We start from the raw sequence: 27,431 nt of genomic DNA, 5'->3' as shown, positions 1-27,431 counted from the left end.
TGATAAAAGTATCTGTGACATGGGTGATGCAAAGACAAGCTTCTGGCAGTGCGCTGTGTTTTACTCTCCTGAATTATGGGAGACTTTGGAGCTGGTGTCTGGCTCTCAGGTTTGCAGGAGCCTGGTTTCCCCACAGCAGTGAAACTCAATCCATGCTTTTCCTGGCCAGCAGAACAGGGCAGCCTATTCTGACAGGGTACCGGTTCATTATTTTAAATAAAATAGTTGTATTTTTTCTCAGTGGTGAACCCATCCCACTGGTCTCAGCTCTTAAAAGTGAGTTTTCCTTCCCACCTGATCATACAAACCCAACAACCAAGAAACATTAGTAATTGTCATCTGTACTTTTACTAAACACTTTGTGTTTAATATATTTTAAATTATAAAGAAATTACAAGGAACTCCTAAAAAATTTAATACAAAAATATTACAAGTTAGGACAATTAAGCATTGGTAGATGACATTTAAAGAAGCATGCGGGGAAAGGTAGCATAGAGTTAACATTTTCACTGTTGACAGAGCCTTGGTACAGCAGAGAAAAGCACCGCAGAACCAGGTGTCCATAATGGCTTTTCCTCTACTGTAGTTTTCAGGTGAATATATAGGAAAAAAAAATCAAATGAACCAGTAAACTGTAATCAGCTACATATTATAATAGGTAAGAAATCTAATTCATGATAAAGTATTAGAACTATGAAATAAAAAATAACCTCCCTGCAATGGTGGCTCAAGAAACTTCTGCCTAGCTTCAGGCTCATATGGACTCCCAATTCTTGGCAGCCCAATGCTTTCCGGAAAAAATGTAAGAACAGAATGTCATTAACAACCTAGGCCATGCAGTAAAAATGAACCCCTTGAAAACTAAAGGTTGTTAGCTTTAGCAGTTGCAGTGAGGGCAGGACAAGGCTACAGCTGCCTGCATCTACGAAGGAAAACCAAGAAAGGCAGTGGGCACGGAGAAGGAACTTGACTAAGGAAACCAACTACAAGAGTTGGGGGAAACTGAGGCTGGATGTGCCTTGGGATGTTCTTCATCTGTTACTGGGTGTGTAGTAAGATCCGAAATCAGTTACGGGTGGAAACCACTGCAGCATGTTTGGTTGGCATGGGTGAAAGCCCTCAGCCACATACTTGGTGTGCCTTGTGCTACTGGATGCTAAGCTAACAGTAAATCTGAAGTCTTAGTTCATGTGTAAAATCCTCTAAATAAACTATCAGTATTTCAAAATCACTCAGGAGTCATCATTATCCCTAGCTGATTACATGCTATCAGTATTTAACAAATATAGAAAATAATCCCTTCATTTTAAAAAATCTTATCCCCTGCAAGAAGTAATAAAATAGCAAAAACTTTAATTTCATCTATGGGCTTCTTTAAAGTATACATCTCGGAAACAATGTTTATGAAAACAGTGATTCCCATGGCAGTTATATTCACTGGAGATAGTAAGAGCTAGGACAGATAGGTTGTAGTAGGGAAGACTCTTGGAGCAAAATCATTTATTCTATGCTGAATAGTGGGGGAGTAAAAGCAACTGAAATGTAAACAGGAAGTTGTAAACAAACACCGTCCCTCGCTTCACTTGACTACATAGTCTATACAAACCAGAGATATCAGAGGTTATATATGTACACAGCCAACATAATATCAAAATATACTTTATTCTGGACCTCTTTCAGATCTGATTCAAATTACAGTTGTCAAAGCAATACAATGCAAAGGGAAAACTGCAACAACAATACACACACACACACACACACACACACACACACACAATGTGCCTGGAAAGGGTCAAAGGGTCATTGGGGACAAATCACTGTGATGTAGAACCAAAATACATCATAAGTGTCATTGACATGGTCCAGGAGAGATGAACATCTGCATCAGTCTTCCTTACACAATCATCATGAAAACTGAACAATAAAGTTCTTAAGCGGGTACAAAAAACTGTCATGGGCTGGTTTACACTTCTCCAACAGCTTTAAGGTTAACTGTGGAACTAAAGAAAGGCTGCAGACATCATCACCCAAAGCTAAGGTAGGCTCACAGAATTAGACCCAAAGGATTTGCAAAACTCAAATAAAAACATTATATATAGCAACAATGTCAAAGTCAGGAAAGAAAATCACTTCTGTATTTAAGGATGGCAGAGATGCACAATGATGTCTGCCTGTTTGTAATGAGATGAAAAAGCACACCAGATAAAACATGCAGAATGTTTCCTCAAACTCATCCAGAAATTCCAAAGGAAAACACCAAACACCTTGCTAGGTTTTAAAAGAAGAAGAAGCCTACATACTTATTCATCCTGCTTCAACACTGTCACAGAAGGGCAGAAATAAAGACTACTATGGACACCTCAGACCTGCTTTATAAAGACGCAGGATTCTAGACGAATGCATTTAAACACCGTGAGCACCGCCCCCCCCCCTTATTTTCCTCTCCTACATTTAACTAGGATTGTGTATTAAAAGACTGATATTAAATTTGTGACACTTCAGAGCTATTACAGATCCCTCCCTGATGGTTTCAGACAAAAGGAGGGAATGAAAAACAAACAGAAAACCGCCCCCTGGGTCTCTGTAGGCTGGCTGCTAGCCCCCATATGCTGGCTTCTGCTGCTGTGCCATGATGTTGGTCCACGGAGGCAGGATTTCTGCAGCAACTGTGCAAGTACCGCTCTAAGCTCCTGAGAATCCAGCTTCTGTGGAAATGTGCAAAGCACTTACAAAAACGTAAATGGTCTTTAAAAGAGCAAGACAGCACTGTCTGAGATGGTTTTCCTATGCATTTAGTAAAACTTGTCAGGTGTGCTTGCAGAAGCCTGGTCATCCGTGATTTCTTTAAATAGCAAAAGGCCCAGTCCTCAGCCGGCCTCTGCTCCTCATTCATAGTTTACATTACTCTTTTAACGAAATCATTCTACATAAACAGATAGCTCCTTAAAAATAGTACTCTTTCATTAAATCTGATCGACAGAAAGAATCTTAAGGAAAAAAAGGAGTGCTTTATAAGTGAAAAGTACAAATCTTTGGCCTGTCTCTTGACATTTTTATGTCAAAAAGCAAAAAACCCTTCATGTGATTCAATCTATTGATTACGTTTTGCACCATAATTTGTTTTGTATACCACAAAAGGAGGCACTTTCAGTATCTGCAAAAGGTGTTTAGTCCTAAAACATACTCACCTAGAGGATAACTCAGGAAAACAATCTGTTACACTCTAAGACCTACTCCAGTAACCACGCCTAAATCATTTGAAAACTCAATGATGTTACCTGATCATGGAAAATAGGGATAAATCTAAGTCCCCAAGGGTCTCCTGCCTGGAGTACACAGGTTCCTTCATGCCTTTCAAGGGTGGCAGCTGCTCCCTCCAGTCTACTTTAATCAATGATATTCATTTAAGCCTCCTATTCTCTGCCTTACAGTAACATATACAACAATGATCTAAATGAACACCATAGAAAGACTACTGGACTCTGGATTTTCAGAGCCAATTCTCAGAAAAAGACAAGAAGGAAAGTAGAGAGCCCCATGACAGCACTTGACACACTCAAGTGTGGTCTCTGGTGATCATCTGACTGCTTGGATGAAGACATGGTGTGGTGTCTGTGGAGCAGCATCATGGCACGTCAGCAGGCTACAGGGACAGTGAGAGCAGCAGCAAAGCACACAGTCCTACGCTCACAGAGAACCAGCCTAAAGGTAGATGTCTTCAGCCACATCTGCGAGGGAAAGACCCGAGGCTTTGGGACAGCAAAGCTCTGCACTTCTCTTCTATCAGACAATCTATCACAGCTAGTGTGCTGAAGTAAAATAGCCAAAGAAATAGGAAAAAAAAAAATAAAACAAAACAAAACAAACCAATAAACACACACCCAACAGAAAGCAAGACATTATCAGAAAATTCAGCTGTCATTTTGGCAGCTGTGTTTCAGGAATTTGTGACTGTCTTTGAATCAGCTGGGAAGAACGTCAATGACTGTATGCAAATGAATAAAATGTCCATATCAAAATACAAAAGCACTATCAACAATCACCTCTGACTTTCAGGTTCAGATTCAGTGCAATTGACAAATGCATCGCTGAAGGAAATGCAGCTTAGGCATACTCAAAAAGTTTGTGTCTATTCTTGGGAGCACGTTTAAAAATTATTGCACAGTTTTTTTATTTTTATTATTATTTTTTTAAACAACAACAGAGGCCAACAGATGTGACCCTCTTGCAGTAAAAGCAAAATCTCAAGTGGCAGACACTCAGCATTTTAGAATTCCTACAGAGCCACAGAGCAATGGGTTCTAAATGTCTCAATGTGATAGAACCCTGAAAACACCTGGCACAAACCATAGACGACTGCCTCTCTGGATGCAACTCTTAATATTACAGTATCATAGACCCCACTAACAAAATGGGGTAGATATAACGATGTATGGTAAAATGTAAGTGTATCCATCCTCTTTACCAAAAGCAAATGCCACCCTACCTTAATGAAGCCAAGACTGGCGTCAATCAACGCTGCTTTGTAAAGAACAAGGCAGCAAAAACAGAGCAGCAAAGCTGCGGGGCTGGGTTAGAGCAGTTTCGTAGAACACAGGGTGGGATTCAGGAGCCAAAGGCCTCAAAATAACTACTGACACACATAGTGTTATAAATTTGCTAAGCAATTTCTTAATTAAAAATTTAAAGATATAAATTTGACAACTGTTCTTTCTCTTCAGAACCTACACTCCTGGGTTCTTCCATTAATATCGACTATCCTGTCAACCACCTTCACAAACACAGCCTCTGGTGAACCTTTGTAGGTATATTTTACTTTTAGCTGAACATAAAGAGTCTGATTGAAGCCGGCCGTGGTGGCGCACACCTTTAATCCCAGCCCTCGGGAGGCAGAGGCAGGCGGATTTCTGAGTTCGAGGACAGCCTGGTCTACAAAGTGAGTTCCAGGATAGCCAGAACTATACAGAGAAACCCTGTCTCAAAAAAAAACCAAAAAAAAAGAATCTGATTGGATACCTATATCTTTAAAAAAAAAATACTTGATATAAACAAGAGTAAAAAACATGATATAGTAGTGATTATAGTGGAAACAAAACAGCAGCTTAGATCTACAATGCTTAAGTGCAGCTTTGGCGCCGTATATGCAGGCAGAGGGATAGCTCCAGCCACACCTCTCCTAATTTCCCCATCACTGCTACCCAAACATAGCTCAAAGCAAGCCTTTAAAAACTGTTTTCAAAACTAAGGTAGCAAACATTTAGCCATGTAATGGCAGTGTTATATGCTGCTGTAACCTTGCTTTGTAAAAAGAAAACTAACATGAGAGATTTTTTAATACTGGAATCTGGTTACATTACATATTTAAGCTTCTATACAGAATGATGGACACTTTGAGAAGCTAATCCTTATCCAGAAATATTTTAATCTCTTAAGAAACAAAGTAAAACAGACAAATGGTAAAATAAAAAATAAAAATAATAAAATAAAAGCCCCAAACTATGTTGCTCCTTCTCACAATAGTGCACATTTTTAACCATAATTTAGTTATGGCTACAAAACATCAGAAGATTATTATTTAGAAAAAAAAAAACCAAACTCTTCTTTATGGTATTAAAAAAAAAAAAAAGTTGTGCCCTTCTAGTCTTTAATTGGCAGAAATATGTCCCCAAAAAGAAACTATTTTAAGCGCTCTCTCTCCTCCCCACCCCTCTCTCTCTCTCTCACACACACACACACACACACAAAGAACTAAAACAAAAAACCCAGAAACCCAAAACAAAGATAACATAACACCCTTTGCTGATGTGTCTTAGAGAGTGACATGACGGAAGTCATGTAGTTTCCTATTATTCCAATTCCCTCCATAATATGCACCTATTGAGTTATATGCTCTGGGAGCCATCAGATGTACCAAACATCTACCTCTTCCAAAGAATGCAGTAAAATATTTTTAAGAATTTTTTTGTTGTTTAAAAGGTGAGAAAAAAAAGCAAGATAATGATTCACTCCCTTACTTCATGCATCCATAATCTAAACCAAAACAAACTTGGAAGCAAGAACCAACTACTGCCGCAAGCTTTTGTTAAGTCCATGTTCTCTGTACATACAAACTGCGCACTACTGAGGGGAAAAAGAATATAATCCATGTGTCTGCTGATTCAAAGGGGGAAACAAGGCTGTCATTAATATTCAAAACTGGGACATGTGTGGTTTGCTCTTATAACGCATATTCCTTCTCTTCTGGTTTTCATATCCAAACTTCTAAACGCTACTTAGGGGCACAGCAGGTTAGATCCCAGCACTTGGTGAGCAGAATTCACAAGCTGGGATGAGACTGTCATCTTCAGGGTACAGCTGTGTTCATATATACTGCATGTATATATTTCTCTTAGATTTGGCTGTAGTGGACTGGCCATGGTTCAAGTGGGACTATAGCAGTATATGGGTCAGGGATAGTCTTGTGGCTATGTACACATTCATAGTCGGTCCATGGCTTCCAACTAGTAACGCTATTTCCGAAGGTCTAAGACACAAACCTGTAAGAGATGACAACAGTCAGCCAGTATCAAGAAATCTACCTTACATTGCAAGCTTAACTTCTATAAAGAATACAATGTAATTTACAATCTAAGATGCAAATTCATAAAATCAAAGTAACAAATTATGGAAAGAAACCTTAACTGATGAAGGACATCGGGCCAATATGCTGTGATGTGATCACTACCAAGCTACAGTAACTGAGGAAATGCTGCTCAAAGTTTTAGGTTTAGGTCTTTAAAGTCAGTAAAAGGGGGATGGGGAACATACAGAGCAGACTCAGGTCTGAACACAACACAGGTGTTACGGGGTCATCTCAACAAACAGCTCTGCTTTCCTCTCTCCTGCTTTCCCTGATTTACAACGGGAGAGGCTATACTACCTCCCCCGGCCCCCCAAGTATCTACTAACAACATCCTGAAGGTCAGTATTAAATATCTCCCCACAGAAATCAGCCTCCATTCTTCATCCTCCAACACTCCACTTCAGAGGGGAGAGTTGGGGAAAGGGCTTTAAAAATACCATTTAGCAAGAGATACTTCATTACATTTAATTCCACAAATGGAAGGTTACATTGAAAATCACTCATTACTTGTTTGAGTCTTCTTTGGCAAAGTCACCCCTAAGATTTACTTATACAAATGTAATGAGCATATTTAGCACACAGCCTGGAGAGGGGTGTTGGGAACGGTGTTGCTATCTTAACCAAAATGTATTATTTTGTAAAGAATATCACTGTATAGCTAACATGAGCCCTTCTCTTTAAAGATCCATGTGCATACTTACTGAACCGTCCGAAGCACTGGCTCCAACTTTGTCTCCTGCTGCGTTCCAGCAAACTTCAAAAATTCCACCTGTTCCCCTGTAACTGTGAACTAGAGCACCTGTCTAAAATATGAAAAACAGAGCCCTAAGTATCATAGACATCTGTAATGTGGAAAAGGGACTCACAAAACCCCCATCCCTCCTTGAAGATCTCTAAGTAGTTAATAGTTGCTGGAGGAGGAAGAGACCTTTTTTTTCAGTTGTGTACCCAATAAGTTGCCCATAAGTAACTCTATTCCAACCCCCCAGATGCCTTTAGATGGAGATAACTAAATGGGAGGAGGAAATTAGTGGGAATGTGACAAGAGAATGGTGGAGGAGGGTTGATCAAGTACACTGTATCATTTTATAAGCATATCATGATGAAACCTGTTATTATGTGTAGTTACCATACAGTAATTTTTAATTGGAAAAGACAGGGAAGAGAGAAAAAGGGGGAGGAAAGAGAGAACCTACTTAAGAGGATACTATGGAATTACAGCAATCCATAAAAAGTTAGTGTAAATAATTTAAAAGGCAGTATACGGGCTCAAAATAAGCTGTCAAAGACAAAAGAATTTATAAATTGAGTCTGAGGATGAGTCAAAAATTTATGATGATGCATTAATTTTCTAGCAATCAGAAGTGGGACTTGATTTCAAATAACAATATAGGCAGGTTTTAAACCTCCAGAAATAGTAATTCTATGGTAACTCTGTCACAGATATAATCAGACTATCCTCAAAGAACAGTTTCAGCACAAACTGCTTTTCTAGTGTTGATGACCATTCCCCACTAGGATTTTTACCTTCTTTGAAACAATACCTACAATGAACAGTGAATGCAGAATATAAAGCATACTTGTCACCAAGGGACATATGCATTTTGCCAATAGAAAAAAATGATTGAAAAGACGAAGTGTAAAAATTAAGAAAGACATTGTGTTCACGCTGTTTACAGCATGTTGCCTAGAGTAGAGGGACTGGTCCAGAGATAGTCCAAAGAAGATAAAGGAAGGAAAGGTATACACATTCCTCTTGAAAGATGTTACAGAAGTCCTCCAAAAATGTGTCCGGGAATGTTAACAATCCCATTCTCTTAGCTGAATTCCAAGAATAGCTCTTTTTTTTCTGTCAACAAATCCAAAACTTTGGCTGCCATTGAACTATATTCAGACCAGAAAAGTACTGTCCTGTGAAACAATAGGGTAGAGGCTATGCAGTGGCAGCTATATAGTACAAAGTGCTTTGGGTAGTTCCTGTTCAAATCTAGCCCAGTATCATGTGCAAAACACAGATAAAGTGTGATCAGAAATTTGATTGAAATTGCAAAAATTTTTGTCCTTTTTAAGAGTTTTCATGGTTGTAGACTGAAGAAAAAGCTGAGTAGAGCAGTATTAAGTATCTTTGGCTACTGAGGAAAGGAAGGAGCAGCCACCCCGAAGGAAGTGAGTGGGGCAAACCCTATAGACCTGCAGATCTTCCACTGATGGATGAATGTGGAGCAAAATCAATGGCCACCTGCTTGCCCAAGCTACCTCTCTACCTACCCACCTTTAAGAAGAGGTGCCAATCTATCTCTAAGTTCAAGCAGAGGAAGAATGGACCCAAACAAGTCTAAGTAGGCAGAACTATGAGAAAGAGGGTTAGATGGCCACATCATCTGATCTATATACCCCATCGACTGTCATACCTGCAGGAGGCACACTATGAGCAACATGAAGGAACAATCCCCAGGGCAGGGCATCAGCAAAGCCTGCATAGATCAACAGATGCCAACTGCATTTTCACACTGAACTTTCAAAAGGTAAAAGGGTTTAAAACAGCAGATAGCTGACCATGTAACTTAACTGAGCTACATTTCACTAAAATTATTTTATCACAATGGATTCCCACTGGAAAAATCTTCCAAACATTTAACAACAACTACAAAGAATATGTATTTACTGAAGAAGATAAACAGACAAGTAGATATAGCACATTCCTGGGTAATGAACGTCAAGGTCTCTGAAGCAAGGAACAAGCAGCAAGCCAAACATGTAAACTTAGGGATCTGTAAACTTGAACTTAATCTGTAACCTGTAAACTTAGGGATCAAACAAATGCAGAAATGTACAGCTATTTATTTTGGAAACTGGTGAAGAATAAAGTACCAAGAACAGAAAATCTGAAGAATAACAAGGATCAAGACACATACTGTGGACAGTCACTAGACCTGTGACTGTAGATTCAGCTATGCACAGAAGTACTGATGGTACAAAAGAGAACTAGGGGCCAGAGATGCAACTCAGTGCAGGGTGCTCACCTGTCACCACTGAGGTCTCTGAAGCAAGGAACAAGCAGCAAGCCAAACATGCACACAAATTACAAGCTTGGTTCATGCACTAACAGTTAGGGGACCATGAAGGACTCCTAGACAACTGCCTACCAATGTATAAAGATAACTTTCCTTCTAGACCTTATACCATACTGATCAACAACAGAGGGATCACAAAGAAAATCAAGCTTAAATACTGTAGGAAAAAACATCAGAGATCCCAGGGACACTGTATATAAACAATACATAAAGCTAAAAAGTACTAATGTGCACTCATTTAAAAGAGTGATATATAGTAAATTCCCCATGAAGCAGATGGAGAGAGACCTCAGTGATCACAGCCAGGACAGAAGAATGCCCAGAATACAGAAAGAACACCAACAAATCAAGAGTGAATGAAGAGCTGGCCAGCACTGTCTACTCAAACAGAATGTGCTACTCAACATAGAAACTAAGAAAGGGCAAGGGAGTCCTTGTCATCCACCAAATCACAGAAACGTTTGGCAGACTGAGAATTTAGGAAAGAGGAAAAATGAAAGTACAAACTGGGTGGGTTCTCCTGGCAGAAGTTGGGCCTGGACACTTAGTGAACCCATAGCTTCCTTTGTGAGTATCCACAAACAAATACACACATACACATATACAGATGTGCAAATACACTTGAACAAATGTCCATACAAGCATTAAAAAAGGTTTTGATGCCTTTTTTTTAAAGAATACTATATTTCACCAATAACAAAATAAATCAAACCACTTATTTTCGACATGTATAAACTCCTGTGGTTATAAAGCAGAAATGATTGGTGCACATCACAATCTTCAAAGGACATGTAGTATATATCGTACTATTCTGTGTATGCACTGGCTATTATGGGAAGTGCTGACAGCTCTTCGACTGAATCAGCAGATAGGAAGTTAAACATTTTACTTGTGTCAATAAAAACAATTAAGCTGAAATCCTTTTGAGAACCAGAAGAAAGATATCTACAAGAAACATGGCAAAATGTCCTTATAAAGTAAATCTGAGACTTATGTTAACCCTATTATTTGTATTTACATTTAGCCTTAGATACACATCACTGTGTTCAGCTTTTAAAAGTTGAACTGGGTACATCAGTGCTCTCTTAGGAAAGGTGAGAAATGGTGGTTTTAAACATGTATTTCATAAGTACAGAATTTGCCTGGCATATACTCATAAAGAAAAAAAATGAAAGAAGAGAGGTAACATACTATCTATGAAGACACTATGGGAAAATTTTTGTTTTAAATCAGGAATAGACCTCTGATCTCAGCACTTGGGGGTGGGGTCAGAAGGATCTCAAACTATTAACAATCTAACTGAAAAAGGAAAGGACATGATCTGCGCGGGCCTCAAGTTCACAGGAGGAGGCTGCAGGAGCTGATGATTACGTGACGTGAAATCCCAGGCACAGCAAGCACTGAGCAGAGGAGAGACAGAAAATGGAAATGGGAGACGATCAGTGCCTATCACTTCAGTCAATAAAGTCAGAATACATCTTTTAAAAAACCCCCACCACAAAGGTAGCTAATCCAGTCAATTTGTTCACCCAAAGTGAACCAAAGAAGCAAATGACAGATATGGCCAACAAGTGTTTTTCTATGTTTTCAAAACCCCTGGCCATCAGAGAAAGGTGAACTGAAACTACTTTGAGCTTCTAATTACCCCAGACAGAATGGCTGTCAGGAAAAAAGTGCTAACATGCTGGAAGGAGTGCAAACTAGTACAACACTGCAGAATTCACTATGGAGGGTCCTAGAGTAAGTGACAGAAACAGAGGAGCTGTGCCCCAAGCACACAGATGAAATGAAGGACCCAGTCAATACACCACAGAAACATGTACACAGCTGTACTATTCAAGATGAGAATCAACACATGAATAACGAGAGCAGAAGAAACATGCATACACAATGGAATGTTATGTAACCTTAGAGGAAAAATAACCATAATATTTTACAGGAAAATCGGTAGAACTGGGAAGTATTATTAAGCAAAATATGCCAGACTCAAATGACAAATACGTTTCCTCTCATGAATATACTGCATTAGTTAGCGTTTATTAATGTAGGTTGGAGTGCATGTCATGAAGCTAGAGACGGGTTTATGAGAGGGCTTAGAGTGGTCTTAATGAGGAGAGAGGACAGCATGAGGCTGGAACAGCAGCTGGGGGAAGGGAAGGGAAGGGAGGGCAGAGTCACCGAGAGGCGCAGGAAACAGGCTTAATAAAAAAATCAAAGCAGCCGGGTTTGGTGGCGCCCGCCTTTAATCCCAGCACCTTTAATGAGGCAGAGGCAGGCAGACTTCAGAGTTCAAGACCAGTCTGGTCTACAAAGTGAGTTCCAGAACAGCCAAGGCTACGCAGAGAAACCCTGTCTCAACCCCCTCCCCCCCCCAAAAAAAAATCAAAGCACAAAGTGCCATAATGGTGTTCTTTAGTTTAAATGCTAGTTTTTTAAAGTAAAATTCAAGAGAATTTTCAAAACTACTTACTGAAGAAGTCAGCCTACTTACTGAAGTACATAAGGATACTCAGCTTCATTTCACATAATAATGTAAGCTTGAACCCTCCCTGAACTGGACTCCTGCTGAGTATGAGCCAGAAGCATGGTGCTTTGTGCAGTAAAGATGCAAGAGAGCTAAGAAGAAAAGTCATTGTTGGCCATGAAGGCAAAGATGGCCAAAAGCTCCTCACTATGGCCCTTCCTGAGCCATCAGATATAGAATTTAATGAAAGATACTCAAATATAAATGGTTTAGAGCAAGTAACGCATCAAATAAAATATAGTGGGAATCTAGTACAGATCAGGAAATGGCAGCCTGTAATGTATTAGTATGCACTACACCAACGCAGACCTGGGGAACATAGGGCAGTTCATAGGGCACAAAAGCTATAAAGAAAAGTGAAAGCAAAAGCAACAAACTGGCTTCTATTTGGGGGTAGCTCCTTGCCATCCCTGAAAAGGCAGCCAACCAAGTGTGAAGTCACTAAAGAGATCTTGTCCTTTAACCTCAAGAAAGGTTAAGTTCACCGTAAGCTTCATTTCAAATATACTATGCTGCTCAAGTAAAAAAAGACATCTATTTCTAAATTGACTTTGCACATAAAATGCAACTTTCAGTCAGTGTTGATTCAGCTATAAAATGCCCCAAAGTGTTCTTAGATTCTTAAAACTAAGCATCACATTGATATCACATAAAGAAAAACAAAAATATAAGTAAATCGGTAAATGCTTCTTTAGTAAGTGCAGCTTAAATTAATGGGACGTACCTGTGTGTTCCAGATGTGCACACACTTGTCAAAAGAACCACTTGCCAGATACCTGCCATCAGGACTAAAAGCCACACTGTACACGGGCTCTTGATGTTTTGTCAAAGTATGGATGCAAATCCCTCTGTCTACGTCCCATAACCTAACTGTAGAATCAAAGGATGCACTAAAAAATGGAAAAGGAAAATAATTTTATAAGCAATCAAATACTCTCTTGGCCTTGCCCCTAGCCTCCCACATTCTGCCCATCCTAAGAGGCTAGCAAACTAAACGGCTAAAATTCAAATAGTGTGGAAACTGGGAGGGAAACATGAAAAGGACGGAAGGCCCTGACCCCTGCCCACTCAGGTAACTCCCAACAATCCTGATTATTGGTCCTTGGTTCTGAATCTCTCTCTTTTTTTTTAAAAAAAAAAAAAAAAAGGTTGCTGATGGACTTTTATTATCCTATGCCCAAATGATCTGCTGTTAACTGAAATAGAGTCTCACTATAGAGCCCATGTTGATTTCAGGCACACTGACTTAAGTGTAGGATTTTAAGTGTGGGTCAATATGCAAAACCTAACTATTGGGTTTTATTCATATTGGATTTTATATCAATAGATACAAAAAAGCATTAAGTCCTGAAATTCTAATATTAAAAACCCATGTTTAAAGTTTCCCACTGAAATATATCCACCTCAAGATATGTTCCCTGTTTTCTGCCATTTTTTCCCAAAAGTTTTATGCATGAGAAACTCAACAGGAAAAGTGAAACAGACACATCACCTTGCTAGCATAAGGTTGGCATTTGGATTATTTGTCCCTGGTCCTGTTGGACTCCACTTAATAGTATAAATTTCTTTATTATGTGCTTGCAAATCATGGACACAGTTATCTTGCTTCATACTCCAGATCTAAATCAAAAGAAAAAATGTGGTAGTTTTCTGTACAACAGATACTTTTAAAAGCCATGATCTTTAAAGTAAACAAAGAAACAAAAAATACCACAGCCAAACATCAAGAGAATAACAACAAAGAAATGTAAGAGTAAAAATAATAATAATAATAATAATAATAATAATAATAAATAAATAAATAAGGAGAAAAAAAAGAAGTGTAAGAGTAGTTGAATAAATGAATATTTGATCCAAATATTCCTGATTGCAAAACTTGAAGGCTGAGTGGACTAACTCATCTCAACATTTACAAAGTCCTTGAACTAGGTAGGTAGGTAGGTAGGGTTCCAATAACTCGGCAAGGGGAGTCCAGAGGGGGGTGGGCAACGAGTGGGGGTAGGAATGTGTGAAGCCCCTTGTTCAGTTCCCAACACACAAATACAAACACCAAAAACAACTGGAAGTCACATTCTTTAAATGCAGTAACAGCTAAGTAACAGTGCCTTATAGCTCAGGTGTTTACAGTCCTAGGAAATGAAGCTGACCCATCCATTTCTAAAACTCTGCTTTTGTTTTCAAGCTTTGGGCACTGGGGAGCTTACCATTGTCACTCCTGCAACCCTTGTCACACTCCTCTTTCCACTTTTCGACTCTTCTTCATCTAGGGGACTCTGTTTCATGAGGTTTATCATCCTATAGCCTGCTGTTCATAACATATCACCATTTCATTTCTGCTTTGAAATCCTCTGTGACCCAAAATTCTTTGTTGGGTGAAAAAAAGCTGCAATCTAGACCCCAAGGTGTCTAGTTCTAGGCTCTTCAGCTTGCAGCTCAATCTACCAAACAAACTTCTCTGAACACTGGCATTCCTTCATTGTATAAGACTTAATGCATGTGGATGAGAAGGAAATACAGAGGAAGAGATACAAGGAAGCCAGTATGGTGGCTTCATCCTATACCCAGGGCTTGAGGATGTGCAGGATCTCAAGTTCAAAGCCAGCCTGGGCTACACGGTGAGATTATGGCACACACACAAATCAAAAACAAAAACATAAACAAAACCAACCACAACAAAAACAAGGCTAAAGATGCAGCTCAGGTTGTCATGCTGCCTTAGCATTCCCAAGTCCTACATTTGATCCTGGAGGTTAAGGGAGGAGAAGGCACACTTAGCCTCTTCCCAGAAAACCAAGTTATTTTCCTGCAGGACTACCCTATTTGTAAGAGCTGTCACTATGGTACTGAAGCTAAGGATAAATGTTTTCAGTAGAGCATGTGTGGCATGAAGAAGTGAAAAGGCTCAGTCACTGCAGAGACTAGCACTAGGCTGGTCTTTACTTCCACATAATGCTTCACTCCTTGTGGGATAAGGTCACATCACACTGTGTTCATGGATGGCTAGTTCCCTATCTCACCTTGACCAACGCATGGGAGACTCAGATATCTTGCCTAAGCATTATTTCCTGTGTCACTCAGTAAGACCAAAGCAGACTGCATTCTCCATGTTGATGGGCAGCATTCATGTAGGCAGCTTCAATACTGAGCTGAAATACAGGTTTTCTGCCTTCAGCCTGGGCCTTAACCAATGGCCCTGGCACTACTTGAGCTTCAAGTTTGGAACCACACGACTACCTATGGCGGTTTGGATCAGAATGGCCCCCATAGACTTATAGATTTAAATGCTTAGTCCTCAGTTGGTGGAACTACTCTGGAATGAGGAGGAGGTATGGCCTTGTTGGATGATGCTTTTACTTCAAAGACTGATACCATTCCCATTGCACTCCCTCTCTCTGCCTTGGGATTGTTGACATAAGCCACTGCCTTGCCTGCCTGCCTGCCTGCCTGCCTGCTGTCATGCTCCTTGCTATGGTCATGGATTCACCATCTGAAACTGTTAGGCCCAATAAACCCTTCTTCTATAGGTTGCCTTCATCATAGTATCTTAGCATAACAAAAGTAAGACACTAGCTTTCCTGGGTTTCCAGTTGGAAGACAACAGAGAATTCACAACCTCTGTGACTGTGTATAGATTTTCAAAAGTCTCCTATAGATTAACCTATGCCTCGACTGCCTCATCACCAGTGAGAGCTGTGATAAATACAGCAGCATAATTAACCTGCACAGCCATTCTCTTAATAGGATTTCCTATATTCAAATATGTAAGCATTTTAGAGAAATCAATATTAACCATTAAAAATCTAGAAAAGTCCTCACTTAGGTTTATATAGCAAGGACACTTTAAATAGCGTTAAGCCAGGTATGGTAGTATTCCAGAGGCAAAGGATAGTGAATCTCTGGAGCTCAAGGCCAGACTTATCAACATAGTTGAGTTCCAAGACAGCAAAAGGTATATAGTGAGACACCCCGACCCATGCACAAAAAAAAAAAAAAAAAAAAAAAAGAAGCCTTAAAATGCCCATGGGACATAAAGCACCCACTATGTGAATTACCTTCAATGTCATGTCATCTGAACAGGAGGCTAGGAGATTGCCAGTTGGGTCCCATTTGATAGCATTTACTTCATTCTAAAAACAACAGTAAATATTTATATTTTCATTTTATACAACGGGCTGCTACTTGATATTTAATATACATACTTTAAAACTATTTGGAAATATTACTTGATATTATTCACTCAAAATATCCATTTACAGAAGGGGAAAGACTTCTTACCGTGTGTCCCTGGAATGTTTTGATAGGTCTGTCTTGTCCTAATTTGCAGACGTGAATGCACATATCTGTACTACAAGATGCAAAGGTGTTGTTGCTCTGCCAGTCAACATCCAATGCTGGGGCTAGAAAGGAACACAGGTGGGGTTTTGCACTGAGCACACGTGTGTTACCCAGGAGCTTTAGCTCTGAAGCATATTTTAAGCAGTACTTAAAGATTTTACTTTTCTTTCTTTCTTTTCATTCATTCATTCATTCATTCATTCATTCATTCATTATGTGCACTGGAGTTTTGCTTGCATGTATGTCAGATGCCCTAGAATTGGAATTACTGAGAAACTGTGAATTGCCACATGGGTGCTAGGAATTAAACCTGGATCCTCTGGAAAAACAGCTGGTTCTCTTGTCTTATCCACTGAGTCATCTCTCTAGCTCCTACTTCAATTTTTTGAGAGAGAGAGACTAACTGACTGACTCATGCTATGAACTGGAACCTTGGCTTCTCGTTTGCATAACCCCCCCCCCCCAAAAAAAAAAACCCTTCAAACCTGGTGATTAACTCTTTTTATTTCTATTTTATTTGCCTGTGCATGTGTAATGGACAGAAAACTCTGGTTCTACCACTGAGTCACTGAACCTACTAGCAAGGTGAGCCTTCATTTAGAGGCTGGGGTTAACACCCCACCTCTGAACTTCACTTAGTACTCTCGAGGATGCTACCAAGAACAATCAAGAAGCTGCATGCTGACAGAATGCTACAAACTACAAGTCAGATAAATGGATCAAAGACATTCCCATTGTCAACAACAATGAATGTTATTGACAAAAACACTTTCTTTTTAAAAATTCTTGTAAGTTCCTCTGTAAGAAAAATCAAGTGACTCTTAGAAAAGTTTAAAATCTCAAATGTCCAAAATTGGCTAGTACGCTGCCTGATTTTTCTCTCAGAGGATTAGATATTTCTTTCCCTTACAACCAGCAGCACTGGTTCTGTGCTAGTAGCCTCATAGATCAAAGCAAGGGTAGCAAGTGCCTGGGTTGAGTGTGAGTGAACACATGGAGAACACTGTCTTCACACTCCAGTCAGCTGTGGTGAAGGAGCTTTCACTGGGGAGAGCAAGGACATTTAGACTCAGCCTCAGTACAACACATTAGCATGGTCTACAGCACTAGAGAAAGCTACTTTCTGAACCCTGGTAAGGCTGTCAACCCCACTTAGAGACAGGGAGAAACAGGACAGTGAAGGATGCTGTCTTTCCCCAGTTGCTTTTCTGGGATGTTTCCTAAACCTATCACTAGGTATATACTACTAGGTATAAAACGTCCAGAAGGATGCAACCTGCATTAGCCAGCAGCATGTGCCTGTTGGGAAATATTTGGTGCCTCCATTGTGAAGCTAGCTGTCCTCTTCACTTCATATGCCCTCAGGTTCACCCCAACCATGAGGCTAACTCTCACAACCTCCCCTTTCCAGACTCTTGGGCTTCCTAGTCCTGAGCTTGCTTCACAGAGAGGGAAACAGAAGCCCAAAATGAGTGGGAGGGGACACACTGTTCCTGCCCCTAGAGCAGCCTGGGTTTCTCAATGGTCCCTGCTGTTACTAGGCAACCTCTTCTCAGTGGTTCAGGTTCCAACTGGACTGGAAGCATCTTCCATCTCTCTGGTCTTTCCTTCAGTTGTTCTTCTCTGGGTGATCTCACTGCCTCTAATGTTTCCTCTTCCCAACACTGCTACAATGATTTCCTTCTGCTTTAGTCTATACTTGGATCCCCAAGTATAGACTGTCTTCCTGCCAAAATCCTGATTCAATAAACACTGCAAAATTAACATAAAATATCATTCTTTAAAATATTAAATTTATTTTTAATAAAATATAACTAATATTAAGAAGTAGAAAATAAGGGAGGAAAGAGGAGGAGGTTGGAAATTTTGATTCTTTTAGAAAACAGAAAATTATACAAAAACAAAAAAGAATATGAAGAAGGTCAAACATCTGACATGACCTCTAAAAGCCTGAGTAGTCTCCAAACTTGAGAGGAGGCTGCTAACAAATCACAAGACACATTAAAACAGACATACCATGGATTCAGGGGAAAAAAAAGGAAACTGTATCCTGTAGACAGGCAGGACTCCCTCCACTGGGAGTCCCTACCCACAAAAACTTTGACTCAAAATCTGTCCTGCCTACAAGAAGTTCAGAGATAAAGATAGATCAGAGAAGCAGGGAATGACTAATCAATGACTGACCCAAATTGAGACCCATCTCATGGGCAAGAACCTGACACTACTGATACTCTGTTATGCTTGCAGACAGGAGCCTAGCATAACTGTCCTCTGAAAGGCTCCAGCCAGCAGATGACTGAAACAGATGCAGAGAGTCACGGCCAAACATTGGGTGGAGCTCTGGGAGTCTTGTAGAAGAGTTCAGCAAAGGATTGGGGTACCTGGAGGGGATAGATACTCCATAGCAAAACCAAAAGAGTCAACTAACCAGGACCCATAGTAGTTCACATAGAACATACATGGGCTGGACTTAGGCACCTAACACATATGTAGCAGATATGCAGCATGGTGTTTGTGTGGGTTCCCCAACAACGGGAACAGGGGAACCCTAACTCTGCTGCCTGCCTGTGGATCCTGATCCCCTAACTGAGCTGCCTTGTCTGGCCTTAGTGGGAGAGGATAGACTTACTCCTGCAGTGACTTGATGTGGCTGGGTGGCTTGGTACTCAATGGGGGTTGGTACGTAGAGGGAGCGGGTGCCCCCTTCTCAGAGAAGGGGAAGAGAAAACCTCTCTCTAAAGCAGAGAGGGGTTGTGTGTGTGTCTGTACGGCAGTGATTGGGATGTAAAGTGAACAAATAAATTAATGGAAAGAAAATAATAATAATAATAATAGTATCAGTAGGATATGGGGAAGGACCTTTGCATGACATGTTTCTTAGGGTTTTACTGTGAACAGACACCATGACCAAGGCAACTCTTACAAGGACAACATTTAATTGAAACTGGCTTATAGGATCAGAGACTCAGTCCACTTTCATCAAGATGGCTACATTGCAGCATCCAGGCAGACATGGTGCAGGAGGAACTGAGAGTTCTACATCTTCATCCAAAGGCTGCTAGCAGAATACTGACTTCCCAGCATCTAGGATGAGAGTCTTAAGCTCACACCCACAGTGACAACCTACTCCAACAGGGCCACACCTTTAAATAGTGCCACCCCTGGGCCAAGCATATACAAACCATCAAAGCATGGAAACCAATTAACATGCTATTAGTTGTGAAGATTGTACTCGAGAGACGAAATTCTAAACGTAAACTTAAGATGGATTTTTCAATCTTCTAGGCAAACTAGCCTGATTAAAAAAAAATTAAATGAATTGTGAAATATTCAAAAGAAAGAAAATTGTGTAACGAAGAACTTCAGCTAGGAATGCTAAACTGAATATTACCATAAAAGTGCCTGCCATGTTCCTGGGCCCCTGGCAACCCAAGGAAATACTAGGGAACAGTCAGTCCTAAGACAGGCCCGGCAGTGTAAGTCCTTTAGGACTACAAACCTAACCCAAAATGTACCCAACACATGGAAGGCCTGTTTATTAGTATGGTCACATTTTACACACTTAGGGGAAGCTACAAAAAGTAATTTCCCAGTGTGGTACATTTTAAAACTTTTAGAGCTAAAATAAAAAATTCTCTCTTCTGTTTTTTTTTTTAAGAAGTTCATTTAGATCCTATAATTTTGAAAAGAATAATTTATTATTAGTATTTCATATTTCTTACTTTTCTCGTTGACAAGTGGCATTTTAATGACTTTACTGAGATGTAATTCATCCATTTTAAGTGTTTCAGTCAACGGTGTTCAGAGAATTTCATTAGTTTTAAATTTTGTGACCAAATACACTATGGTGGTTGAATAAGAATGCCCCCCACCATAGGCTCAAATATTTGAATACAGAATCAACCAGGAAGTAGAACTCTTTGAAAGGATTAGACCACGTAGCACTGTTGGGGAAAGTGTGTCACTGGGCTTGGGCTCTGAGGTGTCAAAAGCCCCTGTTAGTTCCTGTCTCCCTATAGGCCCATAGATTAGGGTGTGACTCTAAGCTACTTCTCTAGCACCATGCTTGCCTACAACCATGCTTCATATCACAGTAACTGGCTAAACCTCTGAAACTGTAAGCAAGGACCCAATTAAATGGTTTATTTTTTTTAAAGTTGCCTAGGTCATGGTGTCTCTTTGTAGCAATGACTAAGACGCACATACCAAAACTTTAGTTATACATATACAAATTTGGAGTATTATTGATATTCAGTTTGTTAGTCAGATAAGGCTAGAGACTGTGATTGGGCAGTGGAAGAGAAAGAGGAGAAAGTTTTAGAGAGGGAACAGAGAGACAGAGAGAGATGGAGATGAGGAGACAAGATGGAACCTATAGGAGAAGATGATCCAGATCCACGTGACCTAAAGAACCACAGTATCATACAACAATAAAGTGATTAATATAGGGTACCTGACCCATACAGGTGTGGAAACTGTATTTATACCAATGGAGTTCTGAGGTTTTGTGTGGGCATTTTGGGGTTTTACGATTTACTGTTATAAATCTGGCTGACAGTTTATAAGCCTCTGTAGTTTTCATTATAAGGGGCTGGGGGGTTAGAGCCAGCTCCAAACCAGTTTGTGGTACGTGCTGACAATCTGTCTTAAAAACAAGTAACAAGGAACAATTAAGGTACAGATTAATTATGGACTTCATCTACATTAAGAACATCCAACACGGAGCATGTACCTATAAGCTAGGAACACCCTGAAGCTGAGATCAGTAAAGTCTGCACACCCTGTGATGAAAACAAAACATAGCAAAAGCAAAGATAAACCACAGAAGAAGAGAAATTGTCCCTGTGTAACTAATGAGTGACTTGTGTGAAGAAAACATATATAACAAAAGGAGAAGAAGGGAGACAGCTCAAGAGAGAAATCCCCTGCTATGTAGGAAACATGAAGATGAGTTTGGATGCCCAGAACCAAAACACAGAAGTCAGACATGGTAGTGTGTACTTGCAACCTCAGCACTGAGGAGGTTGAGATAAGAAGGTTCTTGGAGCTTGTCACCCAGTCAGGGCAGTCAAAATAAAGAGACCCTGCTTCAAAAACTAATGTGCACAGTAATAGATGAAGACTCCTGACCACCTGATATCGACCTTTTGGCCTCCATATATACCTGCACTCCCTCCCCTTTCCCCACATTCTACTTCCTTAGGAAAATAGTCAAATTAGAACCACAGTAAGATACAATCACAAAAATATTCACATTGGCTATAATTAAAAATAGGGTTATACACTTAGGTCTAGAAAGTATACACAGACACCTGATGGTCTATAGCTGGTGAAACTAAATTGCTTTAGAAAACAATTTCAGTTCTGAGCAATGCAGTTTATTTTACTACTTGTTATTCTAAGAAATAAAATTGCATGCTCATTTAAAGACGATTGAAAGTTTATAGTTCTTTTTTCTGTAATAAGACCAAATAGAAGATACTAGTTTACTTCAGTAGTGGGCAAACACACTAGATAGGCCATCCAAAGAGACCTTGCCAGCAAAAGAAAGTACGGAATAAGTGTCTGTTACAACACAGTAGAATGAGAGGCCAGAGTCCCCCAAATCAAATATACCTGCGATTCTGTATAGACATCATGGACTAATCTTGGCTGACTACTGTGATTGCCTGGAGAATGAGGCAATCCATAGAAGGTCAGGAGAGAAGCCTGATGCTAACAGGTGCACCTTTCTCTTCAGTGCGATGGTTTCCATGTGTATACATGTGTAATCACTTCAAGATAAATACAATCAGTCCATATCTCAACTCCTCCTCAGCAGAACTTTGTTAAAGTACAACTTATTTAAAACAGTTCAGTTCCTTCCCACTCTTCTTCTTCCTCCCCTAGCTAACTCCTTTCTAGCAAGTTCTTGTTTCCTTGTCTTTTGGTCCCCATCTGAACGAGTATCCTATCCCTTAGTCCAGCTCCCATAACACACACCTGCATACACGGGGCAAGGTCAAACAGACAAACAGGCTTAGTCTATTTCTCAGTAAGCTCTGGTTCAAAGTCTGAGAGAACACACTGAGAAATACCTCCAACGGTTGTCTTTCTTTCCACTGTGGCTAAGCATTCCCCCCACCCCCAACTCCTTTAACTTTATATCACTTCTAAGAAGGAGGAGGAAACATGTGGTGCTAGCCAGAGACGGAGGAAAACTCTAGCTGGGGAAGGACTAGAAGTCAGGCTGAAAGTGCAGAAGAGGTAAACAGCGCATTAGTGTGGAGACTCTAAACACTCTTAACACTGTCTGCAAACCACTTTACTTTCTTCGCCTAGTTGGGTTGCTTGGTCTCACTTCGGGCTCTTCGTACATAGCTGTTCATTCCTAAAACATGAAGATGATAACTACAGCCTCGTGGTCAGCTACAGGGTAAATGCTCAGAGCACAAGTCTCAAAGCAGCAAGTATTATCTGGCACTGCTAAAACTACTACCCTGACAGCCTTTCCTTCCATCAAGAAATTCCCTGAGAAGCCAGACACAATGATGCACACCTACACTCCCCGTACTCTGGAGGCTGAGGAAGAGGAAGGAGCAGTGATGTGGGTCGGAAGCTAGCCTACATAGCAAGAGGTTCCTCCTTGCCTTCTCAGACACTGTGGTTCCAGGCTGAAGGCAATGAAGGCACTGAGCTGCATGCCCAGGGTACTTCCTGTACATCACACAGGAAGAAACCCAAGAGACACGGAGAATACCCATCCTTTATTTCACAGACAAGAGAGGTCAGACCTAGACAAATCAATCTAAAATGCACAAGATGGCAGCAACATGTGAGCAGTAAGCAGTTTAATTTATTCCAAGGCATTTTTTTCTTGTCCTTGCAATAAATAAATAGCTATCAAAAGCCCTCATTTACATATAGTGAAAGTGTAGCTATAAAGGTGAAGTGACCTGAGAGCTTATCAAGTGGAGAAAGTACATTTATAGCCAGATCTTTCGACTCTACAGTGCTACCCTCGCTCCATCTTCCAACTTTACATCGCACTCTAATTACACAACCTGGTTGCTTTCTTAGGGTACATATCTTAAAAACAAAAACAAAAAGAAACCCTGCTGATCCTCTGAGGAGAAAGCTATGGAATGCCTCCCAAGAAACCAGCACCAAGAACACTGCCTGATCCTTGAGGCCCTGCGTGAATTCTGAAGAGCTCGCTCATCAGCTGATTTACCTGAATGGAAAGGAAACTGCTGCTTGGCTTCACCAGTATGCGCATCCCAAATGATGGTGGTCTGAGATTAAAAGGAGAAGAAAAGTTAAAGAGTGTCTGAACAGCAGAATGGACACCTGACTGTATCAAGGCGGAAGGATGCTGTGTAGTGAACTCCACAGGCAATGTTTTTATTCCTCACAGCAGCCCAGGAAAAAGGATCATGATGCAGCTTCACTTTTCTGTGGTGGTTTCTCGCCAACTTATTTCCTACAACAACTCTTGTTTGTCAACAAAGAGTCTGCATTGAATTAGACTATTTAATGGCTATCACTGCAATGGTGCAAGATTTTCCAGCTCAGGAGTTATAAGGAGGAAAGTGCTTGTTATAGTAAAATCACCACTAAAAGATTTCTTTTACTTGGACCTCCTATGAACCCCCCGCCCCCGCCCCCAAAGGCCGTTTACATTTTGATACCACTTAAAGCAGGTCGTGAAACTGCTTATGAAAGTGCCAAGTGCTGGCTTTTCCCGAATCCTTCATCTCCCTTTTAAAAGTGTTCACTGAAAATATGAGTCTCAGCCAGTTCCTGTCTCCTTCCCCAGCACTACCCAACTGATTAAGAGCCTGGGCGTTGCTGATGGAAACAGCCACGGCTGCCCCTGAGAAAGCCTGAGAAGCACCAAGAACTTCATTCCATGCTTCACGAGAGTCAAACCCCAGAAGAAAATGAGGAACGGTCATAGCAACACAGATACAATGAGCAGACTCAGGAAAACAAGTAGACAATATAAGACATTTCTAGTACTGTGACAAATTCATGCTTGAACGAACTCAAGTCTGCTTCAGTGATTAGCAGGAAAGAAAAAAATATTACTTTCAAATATATTCTTGATAGAGCTTGGCTGAATGTTCATTTACCTTATCTACGCCAGCACTTAGGATGAAATTTCCTTTCTTATTCCATTTTAATGCAAATATAGGACCTTTATGCTGCCCCAAGGTGCTGGCAAGATTACCTAAATTAAAAACAAACAAACACACACATTAAAATTACTTCAAACTTTTAAATTTAGAACATCAATAAAGTTAGAAAATGTCATACCATCTTTAGTCCATATTCTGGCAAATCCATCATATGACCCAGTTGCTAGAAGTGTACCTTCACTCTGGCAGAGAAACACATTTTGTTTATTACACAACTCAAAAGGCCATTTAATTACTACACACATGTTGCCTGTTTAAGTCCCAGGCACAAAAGACCCTGATCTATGTGTAAGTGCCAACAAAGGCTGGCAAACCCCCACCCCCTAATGAAGGCGGTGTTCTCGGACAGGCCAATCCCAGTGTGTGCACCGGCAGGAAGTGCTGTGGAGCAGGACTGCAGTCCCTATGCAGAACATTTTCACAGGTGACCATGAGTGAGGATGGGGCAAGTGTAGACCAGGAAGGACAACATAAAAATGATACCATGAGAATGCTTTTTATAAGAAGTAAAAAGCAAAGCCTACAATTCACTCCTAAATTCTGATTAGGATTTTAGGAATATGGGGCCAGATTGAAGCTAAAATTGGGATCTAATTTCAAGATTATATAATGCCAAGTCCTCAAATGTCTTCATTCACAGACCATTTATGCAAGAACAAAACACTCACATTCCAATCTAGAGACGTGACATCCTTGTTACTGGGCACGTCCTGCCCTCCTTCCCGTATGCAGTGTCTAAGCACGAGCTGCGTAGGGCCACTCGTGCTGTTCTCACTGAGGTTCCAGATTCTTGCCGTGGAGTCTCCAGACCTTCAGAGTCAAAAAATCGGCTTAAGTCTTCATATAAGCAAGCATTCCAGAACCCAAGCCATACATTTAACACCTGAATAAGAAGTAGACTACCAGATATAAACATTTCTAATATTTCTCTTTTAGAGCTCCTACCAAGTAATAATACTAACCTACTAAGGTAAAATGACCGGAAAGTGAAATCTATGTAGCAGTCCTTTTGTTGAGGTATTCTTAGATGCCATTGTCATGCTGCACGTGACATAATCCCAGGACACAGTGCATCAACAAGGCAAGGTTACAGAGTAAATCCTGTCTAAAACAACAAAATACTCAACAGCTAGAAAGCTCTTTGAAAAACCTACCCTGATGCCAGGAGATCACTAACAGGGTTCCAGGCACAGATGAAAACTTCAGATTCATGGCCCCGAAGCACAACCGCTTTATTGGAAGGGATTTCCACATCCCCATCTACTTCCATCATGTCAGTGTGATTATCTGCAGCATGAGAAGTAGCAGTTCTGTCAGAAGGTAAGCACATTTCTAGCAAGTATGGCTGTACTAGTTTTAAAAGTGTGAGTGTTTATGCCCAGAGAATGTGTATGTGGAAGTGGTAAAAAAAAGAAAGGGGGAAAAAGGGCTATACCTCAGCATGGCTGAATTAAACAGCCTGTAACAATACTATTCTGAGTTCTGCCAGTAGGGGTTGCTGATATCATTTCTATAGCATGAGTCATCTTTATTGCTCACCATCAGAGCCTTGCTGGATGTTTATAACAGGGACTACTAGAAATTTTACTTAGAAATCAACTGCAGATGCAATGTTCACTTAAGAGTAGAAAGGGGTTTCAGAAACATTTAGGAACAAACAAACATTCAGTGTATTTAGCTTTTTAGAATCTTAGGTAGAAAATATGAACTGTGTGATGCACTATACTGCCTGTTTTTGTGTGTCAACTTGACACAGCTGGAATTATCACTCAGAAAGGAGCTTCAGTTGAGGAAATGCCTCCATGAGATCCAACTGTAAGGCATTTTCTCAACTGGTGATCAAGGGGGGAAAGCCCACTGTGGGTGGTGCCATCCCTGGGCTGGTAGTCTTGGGTTCTATAAGAGAGCAGGCTGAGCAAGCCAGTAAAGAACATCCCTCCATGGCCTCTGCATCAGCTCCTGCTTCCTGATCTGCTTGAGTTCCAGTCCTGACTTCCTTGGTGATGAACAGCAGTATGGAAGTGTAAGCTGAATAAACTCTTTCCTCCCCAACTTGCTTCTTGGTCATGATGTTTGTGCAGGAATAGAAACCCTGACTAAGCGAAGCATGTTGGGGGGTAAAGACAAACACTGGCTATCAGTACAGCTCTAAGGATGGGGCAATGGAGAACAGTAGTGTGTGCTGAGCATCTCCAAGCATTCTCGGCTCACTTGCGATGGTATGTGCTCCATTCTCCTCCCCATTTGCTGTATTCTCTCCATTTTTTGCAGATCCTTGCTGGTTAGTGGCGGCAGCAGCGGCAGCGGCTGCGGCTGCATGCTGCTGTGCAAGCTTGTCTCTGTAGGCTTGTTGTCTTGTTTGGACTACATCGGGCATAACAGCATCTATCAGGGACAGAGACTCGATGGGTCGACCATCAAATAAGGTGCCATCCTGGGGTTGGAAAACCGGGAAAGAAAAATGAGATGTAGTCATGAGGTTAACAAACATTCCATTAACAAAATGAACAACTTCATTCTAAGGAAACCGTGAACGTGAGCAAGAAGGAGGAAGGGGGCAAGAATGACAAAGATGCAAACAGCCACCAACTGTCACTGAGGTCCTGCTGAACTCTGCACAAAGACAAACCAATACAAGAGGCCATTCACAAAAGCTTAAAGATAATAAAATGATAATGTATAACATCCAGGTAAGA

The 27,431-nt window shown here is 40.6% G+C and overlaps 1 protein-coding gene across 13 annotated transcripts in view; it reads right to left on the bottom strand.

Annotated features, from left to right (window-relative positions):
* Positions 1–342: 342 nt before the first annotated feature.
* Positions 343–27,431, bottom strand: part of Tbl1xr1 (transducin (beta)-like 1X-linked receptor 1) — a 140,342-nt gene continuing 113,253 nt past the window's right edge. For 11 of the 13 annotated variants that reach the window (XM_006535579.3, XM_011249719.2, NM_030732.3 and 8 more), the window contains 12 exons: positions 26,947–27,169; positions 25,890–26,022; positions 25,404–25,545; positions 24,854–24,917; positions 24,670–24,767; positions 23,769–23,829; positions 16,496–16,617; positions 16,273–16,347; positions 13,713–13,840; positions 12,945–13,110; positions 7,324–7,425; positions 343–6,536 (listed from right to left, as the gene is read on the bottom strand). In XM_006535579.3, the coding sequence (XP_006535642.1) occupies positions 6,510–6,536; positions 7,324–7,425; positions 12,945–13,110; positions 13,713–13,840; positions 16,273–16,347; positions 16,496–16,617; positions 23,769–23,829; positions 24,670–24,767; positions 24,854–24,917; positions 25,404–25,545; positions 25,890–26,022; positions 26,947–27,169 (1,341 nt within the window). In that variant the 3' untranslated portion in view covers positions 343–6,509. Of the gene's footprint in view, positions 6,537–7,323; positions 7,426–8,827; positions 11,097–12,944; positions 13,111–13,712; positions 13,841–16,272; positions 16,348–16,495; positions 16,618–23,768; positions 23,830–24,669; positions 24,768–24,853; positions 24,918–25,403; positions 25,546–25,889; positions 26,023–26,946; positions 27,170–27,431 lie in introns of those variants that run through there. The other 2 variants (XM_006535581.4, XM_030252921.1) reach the window with 1 other exon arrangement.

Source organism: Mus musculus, chromosome 3 (assembly GCF_000001635.26).
Source record: "Mus musculus strain C57BL/6J chromosome 3, GRCm38.p6 C57BL/6J".
In the NCBI taxonomy this organism is placed as follows: Eukaryota; Metazoa; Chordata; class Mammalia; order Rodentia; family Muridae; genus Mus; species Mus musculus.
Note: the sequence above shows the minus strand (reverse complement) of the source record. Positions and strands in the feature narration are given on the sequence as shown.